This window comes from Lepidochelys kempii, chromosome 1 (assembly GCF_965140285.1).
Source record: "Lepidochelys kempii isolate rLepKem1 chromosome 1, rLepKem1.hap1, whole genome shotgun sequence".
Taxonomy (NCBI): Eukaryota; Metazoa; Chordata; order Testudines; family Cheloniidae; genus Lepidochelys; species Lepidochelys kempii.
The window spans coordinates 114,072,777-114,087,510 of NC_136380.1; the positions used below are offsets into that span (position 1 = coordinate 114,072,777).

The 14,734-nt window shown below is 41.4% G+C and overlaps 1 protein-coding gene across 9 annotated transcripts in view; it reads right to left on the reverse strand.

The window, feature by feature from the left end:
• Positions 1–14,734, reverse strand: part of LIMS1 (LIM zinc finger domain containing 1) — a 140,883-nt gene that overhangs the window by 66,509 nt on the left and 59,640 nt on the right. For 2 of the 9 annotated variants that reach the window (XM_073350930.2, XM_073350940.2), the window contains exon 1: positions 198–1,596. The exons of 4 other annotated variants lie outside the window; for them this stretch is intronic. In XM_073350930.2, coding sequence (XP_073207031.2) covers positions 198–304 — 107 coding nt within the window. In that variant the 5' untranslated portion in view covers positions 305–1,596. Of the gene's footprint in view, positions 1–197; positions 1,611–10,784; positions 10,832–14,734 lie in introns of those variants that run through there. 3 more of the 9 variants (XM_073350950.2, XM_073350991.1, XM_078853767.1) reach the window with 3 other exon arrangements.

Below are 14,734 nucleotides of genomic sequence, written 5' to 3' on the forward strand. Positions count from 1 at the left end.
TGCAAACACAGGACATCTGCTTCTGATTAGTCCCTCTTAGATTTATTCTGGTATTTTGGGGCTACTTTTAAACTACACGTCTTACAATAACATTATTAGAACCTCGGTTTGTATTTAGTTTGCTGTAATCATTTAAACAAACGCCTGTTTACTAAAAAGGCACCCTGAGCCTTTGTTAACCATTAATTTGCACTCACCTTAGCTTCTCTTCATGTAACCCATGAAGTCCCAAACTATCAGGGCGATCCCGTCTCCTCCTGTACAGACCAGAATATGATAACTCTTTCAGCTGTAATGCAGTCATATTTCTCTACCCACAGGGGTTTTTTAAAGTTTCTGTTGAGTAGTGCAGCTGCCAAGATGCCTGGAGAGAATATGCTCAGCAGTGGGTCTGTACACCTGCACTCGTCAGAGTTACAAATCTCTCAGCACAGGCAGTTGCTGTACTGCTTCCTGTTTCTCATAGGTACACACCCTTCAGAAGGGCACTACATTTCCCTGATCACACCTAAGGGATGACTGTGGCAAGCCTACCAGGTTCCATGAAAGTTTGTTGGAAATAAAGCTTAAGTGTCCAGTTATCATGAACAAATTTACAATTTATTATGCAAGCTATTCAGTTGTCCTTATGCCTCTTGGAATTAGCTAAAAATCTCATGAGCAATGATCTCTTCCGTATTATTTATAACAAAAGGAGACCCATTAGCACTATAAAATCCAAACTTACTCAAACATGTAAACAAACCAAAAAATTGGAGGTTAATCCAACAAACTGAGCAGCAAGAGGACCTACAAGAACTTCCACATCCAGCATTCAAACAATCTCTTACAAACCTAAGTGATTAATGCTACCAATACAAAAACACTTTTCCTCCAAAACCCTAAAAATGTAAACAATATTCATCAATGCTTTTCTGCTCTTAACTATCAAAAGGACTGTCACTCTGGCATTTGTCTATTTTTCAATGGTGCAAGGCCCTATGGAGGCTATAAAACATGAATGATAAAGTTAAAAGTTTCCTGTAACACAGGAAATCATGGTTTTCCAAGCTGCATGTCTCATTCGAACTGGTAATGAAAACTATAAACTTGAATTTTAAAATAGGTTTAAATAGACCTGAATGTTTTTTCAAAAATTGATTTTAATCTTGGCACATGTAAATAGACTGTAATCCAAGTTTTTTTCTAGGGAGAAATTATACGTGAACCTAATTCAGTTTTTATTTTGTTAAATGTAACTTTGATAACCTCATTGACTACTTGCAAGAAACTCGTAAGACACTCTTTGACCTAGACAGGAAACACATGTCTATGTGGTATAAATTATATATTCAACTATCAGCGTGTTTGATTTGTAGTGGAACACACACAAAGGTTAATTTCAAATTCCTACAATAATGAAATGTGCAAAGAATGCAAATGTTGGTTTTAAATATGTAGTATTGGATCTGTAGCTTCATACTAGTGAATTCTGTCAAGTTTATTAAACAAGCATGGGAGTTTTATACAAGAATATTCTAGGAACAATTCAGTATAGAATGCCACCTGGAGGATTTTTAAGAAGGGCATTATACGATAGACCTAAACAAACTTTAACATTTTCTTAGCAACCACACCACATACACTTTAGTATATCCTGTAAGACTGAAAAAATCATGTATAAAACAAAAATATACATATTTGATTTTAAAGGACTGTACTGATTTACAGGTAGAAAAAGGCTGCACATCTCCACTCACCTGGAAACCACACCTGGAAAAATAAGAAAAGGAAAACAGTTTGTGGTATTTGCCTAAACATGCTGCATTCCAGTTTCAAGTGGAATACTCAAGTAAACCCCCACTGCACAGCAGGATAAATTTAAACAGAATTAAGCAACACCTCCCTAAAGTCAGACATTAGCAGTTTCTAATGACTAGTTAATGCTCTTACAAATACCTGTTAAATATGGTGATGACTGATACACATAGAAGAAAGAAAAGGAGGACTTGTGGCACCTTAGACAGGAACAAATTTATTTGAGCACATGGCCACTGAATGCATCCGATGAAGTGAGCTGTAGCTCACGAAAGCTTATGCTCAAATAAATTTGTTCGTCTCTAAGGTGCCACATGTACTCCTTTTCTTTTTACATAGAAGAGTAGTTTTTATAAACCATCACCAGCTTCTTATAGCCCTTTAATTATTAAAGGACATCATCAGTATATGTCCAAACAACTAATTTCTAACAACTACAATGTACAAAGTGAATCTACGGATAGATATTATGCTATATAAAAACCTGTTTTGAATTAATAGCAGTAAACTGAGCTACGGTAGTGACTGGAGAAGTAATTAACAGGATTTTTTTCAAAATACAGTAGTATCTGTTCAATTGAACCTTGCATTTTTCTTTTAAATGAGTGGCTCAAAATCTCATGGAGAAAATGGCATGATCTTTTCAGCTGCAAATGGATTCTGTTTAATTATGAAGAAAGACTGCTCCAAAGCACATAATGTCAACTCATGGTTGTTTGCATAATGACTGCGGAGCAGTATGAGCTTGCCAGGCAACAACTCAAGCCACAATGTTACGTGCCCACATCTGCCCCAAAGTGAAGTGGTTCCAAGACCAAATCGGTCATAGGACAGCATGCATAACAATTTACAGCATAATATAACAGATCCACACAAGAACTTTGGAGAGATCATTCTTTTAATAAAGAGCTGCTTGGCACCTATCCATCCTCAAAGATACTTGTCTACACTTAAAGATACTTGTCTCCTACAGCCGAGCCGCTGTAGTGCTTTGCTGATGGGAGGAATTCTCCCATCGTTGTAGATAATCCACTGTTGGAATTATTAATAATATTTGAAATTATTAAGAACATAAGAATGGCCACACTGGGTCAGAGCAAAGGTCCATCTAGCCGAGTATCCTGTCTTCCGACAGTGGCCAATGCCAGGTGCCCCAAAGGGAATGAACAGGTAATCATCAAGTGATCCATCCCCTGTCGCCCATTCCCAGCTTCTGGCAAACAGAAGCTAGGGACATCATCACTGCCCATCCTGGCTAATAGCCAATTAATATTAATATGGGAAATCACCAAACACCAATTTAACCATACATTCCTTTATTAAATCCAGCGGCCAAATGGTATTTATACAATTGCTCTAAACATGCCTAAAAAGCCTAACTAATAAGCAATTTATTACACCCAAACAGTAACAAAACATTTAACAGCATTTGATCAAGATACTTACAAACAGGCTAAACCCAGGCATGCTTACACCCAGGTTGGTTGGCTTCAGTGGGGCCAGTCAGGTATTAGCAATGAACCCTTTAAGAGTTTACTTTTTATACCCTTTAACAAACAAGTGATGTCACTGCCATTTATTGACTTCAGCTAAAAAACAGTTGGAGACAGTTCACCCTTATTTCCAGTCTTAATCCAGCTAAGATTTACAACCTCCTTTCTCCCCAAGGCCTTTCCTCCTCTCCTTGCTGTCCAACAGTTTTCCTGTTGCACCTGAGTTCACACAGGCTTTAACGCTGGCGTGTGAGTTGGGGAAGGGCTAAGTTGGCTCATTTCAAGACAGATTCTTTGTGTGATTTCAAACCATCTGCAGTCAGCCCTATTGGTCAGAGGCCTTCTTTTTAGAAACTTCCCCTTATTTCATTAGTTCTTCTTTGCACCAGACATCCTCCCTACTTCATTTCTTTTGACATTATAACATTATTTCCAAGGCCTTCCTTCTACTTGCTAGTCAAGGCCTTTCTTCACAACAGACACATATTTCCTTAACCAAACAAACTCACTTCAGTTCTTTCCTTTTATACTAATCCTACATGCACCTCCCTGGTAGACAGGTTGATGGAAGAATTCTTCCATCGATCTAACACTGTCTACACCTGGGATTTAGGTTGCCTTAACTACGCTGCTCAGGGATATGGATTTTTCACACCCCTGACCGACTTAGTTAAACCAATCTAATTTTCTAGTGTAAACTGGGCCCAGGATACTTGTTGTTTGGTATGGTTCTTGAAGTGACTTCCCCCCCCTTCAAATTGTTTACTGGCTTCTTTTAGCAGCTGAACTTGGGGAGGATCTAAGCCAGGGGTCGGCAACTTTCGGCACATGGCTCATCAGAGTAATTTACTGGTGGGCTGCAAGACATTTTGTTTACGCTGACCGTCTGCAGGCATGGCTCCCCACAGCTCCCAGTGGCCACGGTTTGCCGTTCCTGGCCAATGAGAGCTGCGGGAAGCAGCGCAGGTCGCAGGGATGTGCTGGCTGCTGCTTTCTGCAGATCCCATTGACCGGGAACAGAGAACCATGGCCACTGGGAGCTGCGGGGGGGCCGTGTCTGCGGATGGTCAATGTAAACGAAATGTCTCGCGGCCCGCCAGCGGATTACCTTGATGAGCCACGTGTTGAAGGTTGCCAACTCCTGATCTAAGCTGATCTGATGTGAATGGGAAAAGACCTTTCATTAACAAGTATATTTGGGGACGTGCCAAAAACTTTCTAAACAGAAATCTGAAACAGATTTCTTCCTTTTCTCATAACACCTGGTTTAAGATCATATAAAAGCTGGGTGGTTCAATCTGAAATTTGCTCATCATACCACTGGACCTGTGCTATGTACAATCCAAAAACTGAAACACTGTAGATAACATGTGGAACAGTACTTTGCAGGGGGCGCTACAGGAAATGCAGACATTCCTCTCCTCAGTTGCGCAGATGTTTCCAAGCATTCCTCTAGTTCTGTAGGAGACTTAATACGCTCACTTAGTACCACCCAGCCCCATTTTAATTTCTAGACTCCATATTAGTCTCCATTTCTAGTCTCATAGTCTCTTTATTCTTTTCTAAATAGGTTACCATTCCCTTTGCACTGGATTGGGCTACTTAGGTTTTTCACATTCCCCGAGAATTTTTCAGGATCAGCCAACAGCCACTGTTGCTTGTCTTGACAGGTTTCAGAGTAGCAGCCGTGTTAGTCTGTATCCGCAAAAAGAAAAGGAGGACTCATGGCACCTTAGAGACTAACAAATTTATTTGAGCATAAGCTTTCGTGAGCTACAGCTCACTTCATCGGATGCATGTATTTTCCACTGAATGCATCCGATGAAGTGAGCTGTAGCTCACAAAAGCTTATGCTCAAATAAATTGGCTGAAGGAGGAGTCTAAATTCTAAGGGATTAAAGGTAGGTTAAATACTAATGGTAACAAGACAAGCAACAAGAAAAGGAGGACTTGTGGCACCTTAGAGACTAACCAATTTATTTGAGCATAAGCTTTTGTGAGCTACAGCTCACTTCATCGGATGCATTCAGTGGAAAATACATGCATCCGATGAAGTGAGCTGTAGCTCACGAAAGCTTATGCTCAAATAAATTGGTTAGTCTCTAAGGTGCCACAAGTCCTCCTTTTCTTATTGCTTGTCTTGTTACCATTAGTATTTAACCTACCTTTAATCCCTTAGAATTTAGACTCCTCCTTCAGCCTTCAATGCATTTCTCCCTAACCACAAAAAGTAATAACCGGTGGTACTACAGCTGGACTGACCATCAGAACAGTCTTAATATTGTCAACATATATCAGATCAAAATATTCAACTGAGCCCTTACCAACAGAAAACCGAACCCTGACGATTCAGAAAAGAGAACCTAGGCAGTCTTTTATTTAGTCCCAAATTAAAATCTGTTGCAACTATACTACAAGATATGAAGACCATATTAGACAACTCATGAGCTAAAAGTTCAGCACATGATTAAGTATTTGCAGGATCGGTGTCCTGTCTCAACTAATGCTGTGAACGTGCCTGTAATCTTTCTATATATTTTCAAGATATAGGTTGTTTCTAGAAAAACGGGATAAGAAACACTTTCAGTACGCTTAAAGTATGCAGTAAGTGAAGCTAAAAGAGCTGAAATTTAACTCAGGTTGAGAGTTAGGAATGCTAAAAATCCTAAATATTTGTAGATTTAAAGTTTTCCATGAGTTCTAATTTATGGTGAATAAGCATGTCATCTTTCATAAGAGCTACAGCTAAAGCTTTGGTGCTACCATTCTGCACAAAGAAAACGCTTAATCTTATCATTCACACTATTTTTTTCTTCTACTCATGAAGCACATTTAAATAACATCATAAATTTAGAGCAAACAGTCTATTCTAGATTGAAACATGTTATATTTAAGTTTGAAGGTTATTTTTTACTGCAGAGAAAACCATCCTCAATGAAACATTAAGAGTGGAATGTGTTGAAGAATCATAGAATAGCAGGGTTGGAAGGGACCTCAGGAGGTCATCTAGTCCAACCCCCTGCTCAAAGCAGGACCAATCCCCACTTTTTGCCCCAGATCCCTAAATGGCCCCCTCAAGAACTGAACTCACAACCCTGGGTTTAGCAGGCCAATGCTCAAACCACTGAGCTATCCCTCCCCCCAAATAAAGGATTGAACTCACAACCCTGGGTTTAGCAGGCCAATGCTCAAACCACTGAGCTCAGAATCACATTACTACCCTTTATCATTCAACTGCTTCTCAAGGAGATAAAGCTAAAGGTGATCATGGAGGGAACAAAGGAGAAATAATATTGCAGTCATGATCAGTGAATGGAGAGAAATGCATCCAAAATTTACCCTCTCTTCCCTTTCAGACCCTTCTTTAAAGAGGGGGATTGGGGGGCAGGGAGACAGAAGGCTTTCCTTAAAGCCAAGGAAATTAGGAGATTAAAGCCAATTAATCTCTCTCAAAAAAAGAGAAGCACTTATCTAGAAAACGGTAATCATGGTACCAGGTTCTGAAAGAACAAGAAGAGAAATCTCTACAACTGAACAATCAAGAAAAGGGAAAGATACAACTCCCCTCCCAAATATATATAGAGAGTGTCCTCTGGACATTAGGTGGTAAGGAGCTAATAAAAAGGACTCTCAGCTAGTTCCCTGCTACAGCAGTGGCTGGAGACTGGAGTTCCCTTAAGGTCCCCCACATATTAAGGGATCAGGGCCTGATGGAAATGGCCCCCAAATGGTTTCCTGACATGTCCACCTGTAAAAGAGTATTTACAGGGGATAAACTCCTAGGGTGAGATCCCAATCCTACTGAAACTCAATAGCAAAACTCACATTGATTTCAATAGGGTCAAGGTTACATACCCGCACACACACACAAATTTAAGGACAGTTACTTATTTTGCCAAGTCAAGTATTCAAGCTAGAAAATGCCATATTTATGGTTGCCGGTGTAACCTAAATTCTGCTGCCTTCAGTTGGTTCATTGAACAAGGCAGGGTTTTGTGGAAAACACACTGTGATCATGTAATTAAACACTGCATCATAAATCATATCCACAAAGGATGGAATTAAGGTTGCACAGGGCCAGTGTAAATTTGGTGTTGCCTAACTTTCAAGAGCTTGATCTTGCAATCTAACTAACTTTAACACTTTTTAAAATTTCGTTTCCTAGCATATTTTTTAAAAAGGAAAATAGTAAAGAGGAAGAGATGAGCTCTTCAAAGACACAGGCCAGGCCAGATCATCCATCCCCTCCCACTCCTCTGCGGCTGAAAGCAGATCCCATCCCTTCCCTTCCGTGCTGAAAGGCTGCTGCTGGCCACATTCTGGTGTGAACCCTAACAGAAATCTGGGGGCAGGGGGAATGTGATCCTGCATGTCTCCCTGTGTGTTGCCTCGGGAAGAGTGGTACTAGGTACCAGTACCAGGAGAGGCAGGTCCACCCCAGAGACTCAGCCAGGCATGGAGGGTGAAGCGCACCTGGCAAGAGGGTCGGGTCGGTCAGTCCCCGCAACCCCCGTGTGAGAGAGGTGTACGGGAATGTGTGTGTATGTGTCACCTCTCCCTGTGTATGTGTGGAAGGGGGGTGGGGGCCATCACCCTTCCCTGTGTGAACCCGAAAGCCTTAAAGATAAGAAGGTAAATAAAAAGAATCCAATTAAACAGTATTTTTTTTTTTAACGGGGGCTCAATCAACTTGATGTTAATTTGAATGTTTGTACTGCACAGTTCTGACTGATTGCCATTGAACTCGCTTGAATACAAGTAATTTTACCAGATGTCCTGTATTCAGCATAGGGAAATATAGTCACCCTACATATTAATATACTTACCATGGGCTTTACAGCATCTCCCCCTACTGGCCAAGTATCACCTTGGTTCTCCTTCACCATTTCTTACTACACACGAGTTGAATAAAGTTCAACTTATATGTTTACAATTCAGAAGATGCTGAAATTCACCCTCGTCTCCCATGCAAAGGCAGAGCTTGTGAGAATATCATTTGCTTTCAGGATGTAGATGGGGACAGAAAACAGAGAGTCAGGGAAGGGTAAACCAGTGGTAAACATGCAGGGTGGGGCCATGACTAAATGGTCACAATGGTAGTCAGTCAATGAAAAATGCCTAGTAGATGGACAAAATCTGTGTGATAAGTGGAAAAGCGCCACATGCCATGGAATTAGTCAGCTTTATCCTGCCATTTATAATGAGACTTCTTATGAGGGTAATTTGCCCAGCAAACCAAGATTAGAAAGTCATTGTAGGTGCCAGTTATGCAGAGTGGCCTCTATTACCCTGACCAGGATTTTAATTACAAGTATTATAGCATTTGCTGTAAATATTCTGTCAAACTCCAGCCACACATCCCTGAGCAGGGCAAGTACTAGCAATATTGGAAAGGGCTCATCAAACAAGAATTCTTTGAATTTGAATAATACAATATTTCCCTTGGGGAGTTTTAGAATGTGCCTATTCTCTCCTAGTGATCACTGGTTTTATGTTTTGTTTTTACTGTTATATCCCATTGTTCCTGGTTTGTTTGTGTAAGGAGGTCCGCCCTCTCCCTTTTCTTTGTTATGTCTCTCTTTTTGAGCAGCCAATTCAAGACCCGGTCACTATATTTTTGCGTTTTTTGGTTGTACGTGTCTTGGTAACCTTTGGATATTTTAACACACACTGTTTATTCCCAATAAAAAGACCCTTGCACTTGGAAGGTACTGTACCACCTTTTACTTTTTTGGCTCCTCAGAAACACATTTTGTCACCCTAGTTCACATTAGGGTCTCTTTCAGTTGCTCAACTTTTACACTGTTGACGCTTCTGATTTTATTTCACTAATCCCCCAGCCTCTTGGGGTACTGTTACTATGGTAAAAACAAGTAGAAAAAGAAGAGACCTGAAGAAGAACTCTGTGTAAGCTCAAAAACTTCAAAAACTTGTCTCTTTCCCCAGCAGAAGTTGGTCCAATAAAACATATTACTTCAGCCACCTGGTATCTAGAAAAAGAAAAACCTTTTAGGCCTCCTTTAATCCATAAATCAAAGAAAAAGAAAAAAGGGAAATAGGCCTAATTACTTTTTTCCTTTCCAGATCATCTTTTAAAAGTATCAGAGTGGTAGCCGTGTTAAACTGTATCAGCAAAAACAACACGGAATCCTTGTGGCACCTTAGAGACTAACAAATTTATTTGGGCATAAGCTTTTATGGGCTGATGAATTGGGTTTTAGCCCACGAAAGCTTATGCCCAAATAAATTTGTTAGTCTCTAAGGTGCCACAAGTACTCCTCATTGTTGTTGTTGTTTTAAAGTATGAAATTTATAGTTTAAGGAGTCTTGAATTTGGAAAAGCCAGTGTACTGTCTATTGAAGATTATGCTCAGCGTACATGCTTATGTAGTTTATATATGCACGCAGTACATTCTTTTTATTTTGCAATGTGTTAATTTTCATTCACTCAACATTTTTTAATTTGTTTTTTAAATTCAAACTTAACAAAAGCGGTAATACTAATTGAAAACAACATGTATACCAAACTTGAAGTTTTAGAAATGAGCTATCGCAAAAGAAACAAAACTTAACTTTTGTCTTGGAGTATGATTATGCTCTTTTTCTGCAATAACTGGATAATTAACAAACAAAAAACCCCAGGTTTTTATGCAACTATGTAAAAGAAGTCACCTTAGGGCAAAGAACAAACATAAAAATATGATCAAAATTCTTCATGAGATGACATTTTTTAAGCACCTGAAAAATAGATTACTAAAAACAATGGAACAGAATGGCCATCTCAATGGTTAAAAAAAAAAACCCACCCTTTTCTAAAGATTCATCTGCACTAGGAAAATGACCCATTTTGAACAAGGACGGTCAGCAACTGGCTCTCAATTCATGTTGAAATGCTTCTACAACAAGTGGGACAAAACAAAACCCTTGTCGGCCCCACAGAATGATTCCAGGTCTCAGTTATGCTTTCTGTAATGGTTCTAAAAATGCCCCTTTTCCCCCTATCCCCAACCTACACTAGCAGTTACACCATTCTTAATACCAGTTAAGAAGGAATCATTGTCAGTAACAGGTCATTTTCCTTGGTGTATGTGAATCCTTAGTTCCACAAAACAGAACAAAGACAAAATATTTCTCCTAAAAACACTTGCACAGAATAGAACCTACAAGAACACAGGGACCATTACATCAATTTTAAGATGACTGAAAATGGAATAAATGACAAAATTCAAAGCTATATGATCTGTGCCATTAGATTTTAACCACAGTAAAAGCCAGCAAGCTGACATTAATTTTTCAATTCCAAAAGCCCCATAGCAATGTTTATGTTAGTTCCCATATATGGTTGTTGTTTATAAGAAACATTTAAACTGACCATAAGACAATCTATCTGTATAAGGCATCAGGTTTGTAGCCTTGAAGAGAATTTAACGCATAAGGATACGGAAGCCAAAGCCAGCCCCTGAAGGATCAAAGCATGAAGAAGCTGGTACTTACAGTGTGTAGATTTGCCAACAGAAGAATTGCACAAGTAATCATTCCCATATATAGCTTTACCCTGAACACTCAGCATTTGCATATTTCTCTCGTGGTTATTACTGGTGGTAGTGATAAAAAACAAATGTGACTTAGCAAACCACTTCCTACTTTTGGCCATTAAAGCATCTCACACAGCAAACCAATAGAGGGAATTCACTAAACTCCACACTCCAGCTCCTGCCATGGCAAACCACAACCCTAAGGCCATCAGGGCAGAGCAGAAAGAAAAAACTTGCCACCTCAGAAAAGCAGACTAAATTCAAGTGCTCTCCCAATATTTTAAAACAACGGAAGCAAAAAGGCCTGCTCTTGGAAGGGGAATTACACAATAGAGGGAGAAGATGAAGGGCAGAAAAATAGATGGTAAGCGTTGTGTGTGTGTCATCCAAACACTATACACTTAAATATATACATTTATTTTAATCACAATTACATGCCATGAAAGACCAACAGCTTTAGTTACCATATCTAGTAAACAACAATAAGCAGGCACCCCACCTTTGTCAGCTAACAGGCCCAGAGCTTCCCCTCCTTACCCATGTGCTGGAGCTAGGGGGCACCTTTACACTGTTCTCCTGGCTGTTGACAAAGGAAGGAACCTTTACCTTACCTTAATGGAGGGAGTCAGCTTCACTTTTCTGCCCCATCTCCTAGAAAACTGCCCCTTTTGCTGGCAAACCCACCCCCCTTGCTGGCAGCCTCATCAGAGGCAAAGGATACAGAGGGTACAGAGACTAAACTACCTTCCAATTCTCCGGCAGGAAGGAAGGGCATTGGCAGCACATCATGGGGGATCTGGCACAAAAAGGGGTTGTGCTGCACCTGTTCTATGGTCAAACAGGACACTAAATTTGCCTTTTAAAAAGATGTCTGAAAATGAGGCATGTGACTTCAAAGGGATTGAGTTGTTCTCTATTAACAAGCAAATGAACTAATATTCTCTCTCAGGATTCAGAATATTTGCTTACCTTTAGTATGCAATCAAAGTAGCGCAGCTCTCCTTAGCAGCGTTAGAGCAGTGTACTTTTAGATTACGTCTACTTTGCCCACCTCTTGTGGCAGCGTGTAGGGTACGTGTAGCTACATGCTGTATTGCAAAGCAGCCTGCATCCACACTGCAGCATGGAGCTACCCAGGTCAGTGAAAGGCTCTGACATGGGGGAGAAGCAGTGGGGAAAAGCTTGGAACTTGCCAGAGCCTTTCCCCACAGTAGGGAAAGACTCCAGCAGCAGGAAGGCAGAATACACTACATGCTAAAAACAGCAGTGTAGATGGAGAGGCATGGCACGGGCAGGAAGAGAGCCGTGTAGAGTACATACCACAGGGTTCAGGTGTGTCTTTAACTCTACTCATGTGACTCTAAGGGGCTCAGGGGTGCAGGCTCTGGGTGGTGCTTACCTCAAGCAGCTCCTGGAAGCAGCTGCATGTCCCTCTCCAGCTCCTACTCGGAGGCACAGCCAAGTGGTTCTGCGTGTTACCCCGTCCGCAAACACCGCCCCCGCAGCTCCCATTGCCCGCAGTTCCCAGCCACCGGGAGCTGCAGGGGCAGCGCTTGGGGTGGGGGCAGTGTGCGGAGCTCCTGGCTGCCATTACATCAGTGGTTCCCAAACTTTAATAACCCGTGAACCCCTTTCACTAAAATGTCAAATCTCACAAACCCCTCCTAAAAATGTATATTTCCAGGGATTTTCTCCCTTACCTGAGCATAAATTATAAAAGCAGTGATCTTTAAAATATAAAATGTGTTTTTATGACATGCTTATTACACACTATTGATTATTATTCATAATTACAATATTAATTTTATTACATTATGAAAATGGCAACACTCTTCCAAGATCTCACTTTTGTAGCTTGTATCACTTTGATTAAGCCTGTTATAAGACAAGGCTCCTACATTTCATCAAGGAGTATCAGATATAAAACAGCACGAAGGATGTAACCAACTCAAATAAAGAGTTCCTCCTACACAAGCATTCAGGTCTTCAGCAGTCCAGGCAAACACTGCACGTCACAACAAAGCTTAAACTTGTTCTTCATAAAAATTTTAAAAACAACACTAGCAGCCTAAGCAGCAAAGAGTCCTGTGGCACCTTGTAGACTAACAGACGTACTGGAGCATAAGCTTTCATGGGTGAATACCCACTTCGTCAGATGCATGTAGTGGAAATTCCCAGAGGCAGGTATAAATATGCAAGCAAGAATCAGGCTAGAGATAACGAGGTTAGTTCAATCAGGGAGGATGAGGCCCTCATCTAGCAGTTGAGGTGTGAAAACAAAGGGAGTAGAAACTGCTTCTGTAGTTGGCTAGCCATTCACAGTCTTTGTTTAATCCTGAGCTGATGGTGTCAAATTTGCAAATGAACTGAAGCGCAGCAGTTTCTCTTTGAAGTCTGGTCCTGAAGTTTTTTTGCTGCAGGATGGCTACCTTTAAATCTGCCATTGTGTGTCCAGGGAGATTGAAGTGTTCTCCTACAGGTTTTTGTATATTGCCATTCCTAATATCTGATCTGTGTCCATTTATCCTTTTACATAGGGACTGTCCAGCTGGCCGATGTACATAGCAGAGGGGCACTGCTGGCACATGATGGCCTACATTACATTGGTGGACGTGCAGCTGAATGAACCGGTGACGGTGTGGCTGATCTGGTTAGGTCCTGTGATGGTGTCGCTGGTGTAGAAATATGGGCAGAGCTGGCATCGAAGTTTGTTGCATGGATTGGTTCCTGAGTTAGAGTTACTAAGGTGCGGTGTGTAGTGGCTGGTGAGAATATGCTTCAGGTTGGCGGGCTGTCTGTGGGCAAGGACTGGCCTGCCTCCCAAGGCCTATGAAAGTGAAGGATCGTTGTCCAGGATGGATTGTAGATCACTGATGATGCGTTGGAGAGGTTTTAGCTGATGACTGTATGTGATGGCCAGTGGAGTTCTGTTGGTTTCTTTCTTGGGCTTGTCTCGCAGCAGGAGGCTTCTGGGTACACGTCTGGCTCTGTTGATCAGTTTCCTTATTTCCTCGTGTGGGTATCATAGTTTTGAGAATGCTTGGTGAAGATCTTGTAGGTGTTGGTCTCTGTCTGAGGGGTTGGAGCAAATGCAGTTGTACCTCAGCGCTTGGCTGTAGACAATGGATCGTGTGGTGTCTCTGGGATGGAAGCTGGAGGCATGAAGGTAGGCATAGCGGTCGGTGGGTTTTCAGTATAAGGTGGTGTTAACATGATCGTCACTTATTTGCACCATGGTGTCTAGGAAGTGGACCTCCCATGTAGATTGGTCCAGGCTGAGGTTGATGGTGGGGTGGAAGCTGTTGAAATCGTGGTGGAATTCGTCCAGGATTTCCTTCCCATGGGTCCAGATGATAATGATGTCATCAATGTAGCGTAGGTAGAGAAGGGACGTGAGTGGACGAGAGCTGAGGAAGCATTGTTCCAGGTCAGCCATAAAAATGTTGGCATATTGTGGGGCCATGCAGGTGCCCATAGTGGTGCCACTGGTCTGGAGGTATATATTGTCACCAAATTTGAAATAATTGTGCGTGAGGATAACGTCACAGAGCTCAGCAACCAGTTGTGCTGTGGCATCATCAGGGATACTGTTCCCGAAAGCTTCTATTCCATCTGTGTGTGGGATGTTTGTGTAGGGAGCCTCTACATCCATGGTGGCTAGGATGGTGTTTTCTGGAAGATCACCAATGCATTGTAGTTTGCTCAGGAAATCAGTGGTTTCACGGAGATAGCTGGGAGTGCAGTGGCATAGGGCCTGAGTAGAGAGACCACATATCCAGACAGTCCTTCAGTGAGAGTGCCAATGCCCGAGATGATGGGGCATCCAGGATTTCTGGGTTTGTGGATCTTGGGTAGTAGATAGAATAACCCCGGTTGGGGCTCTAAGGGTATGTTGATTTGATTCTGTGT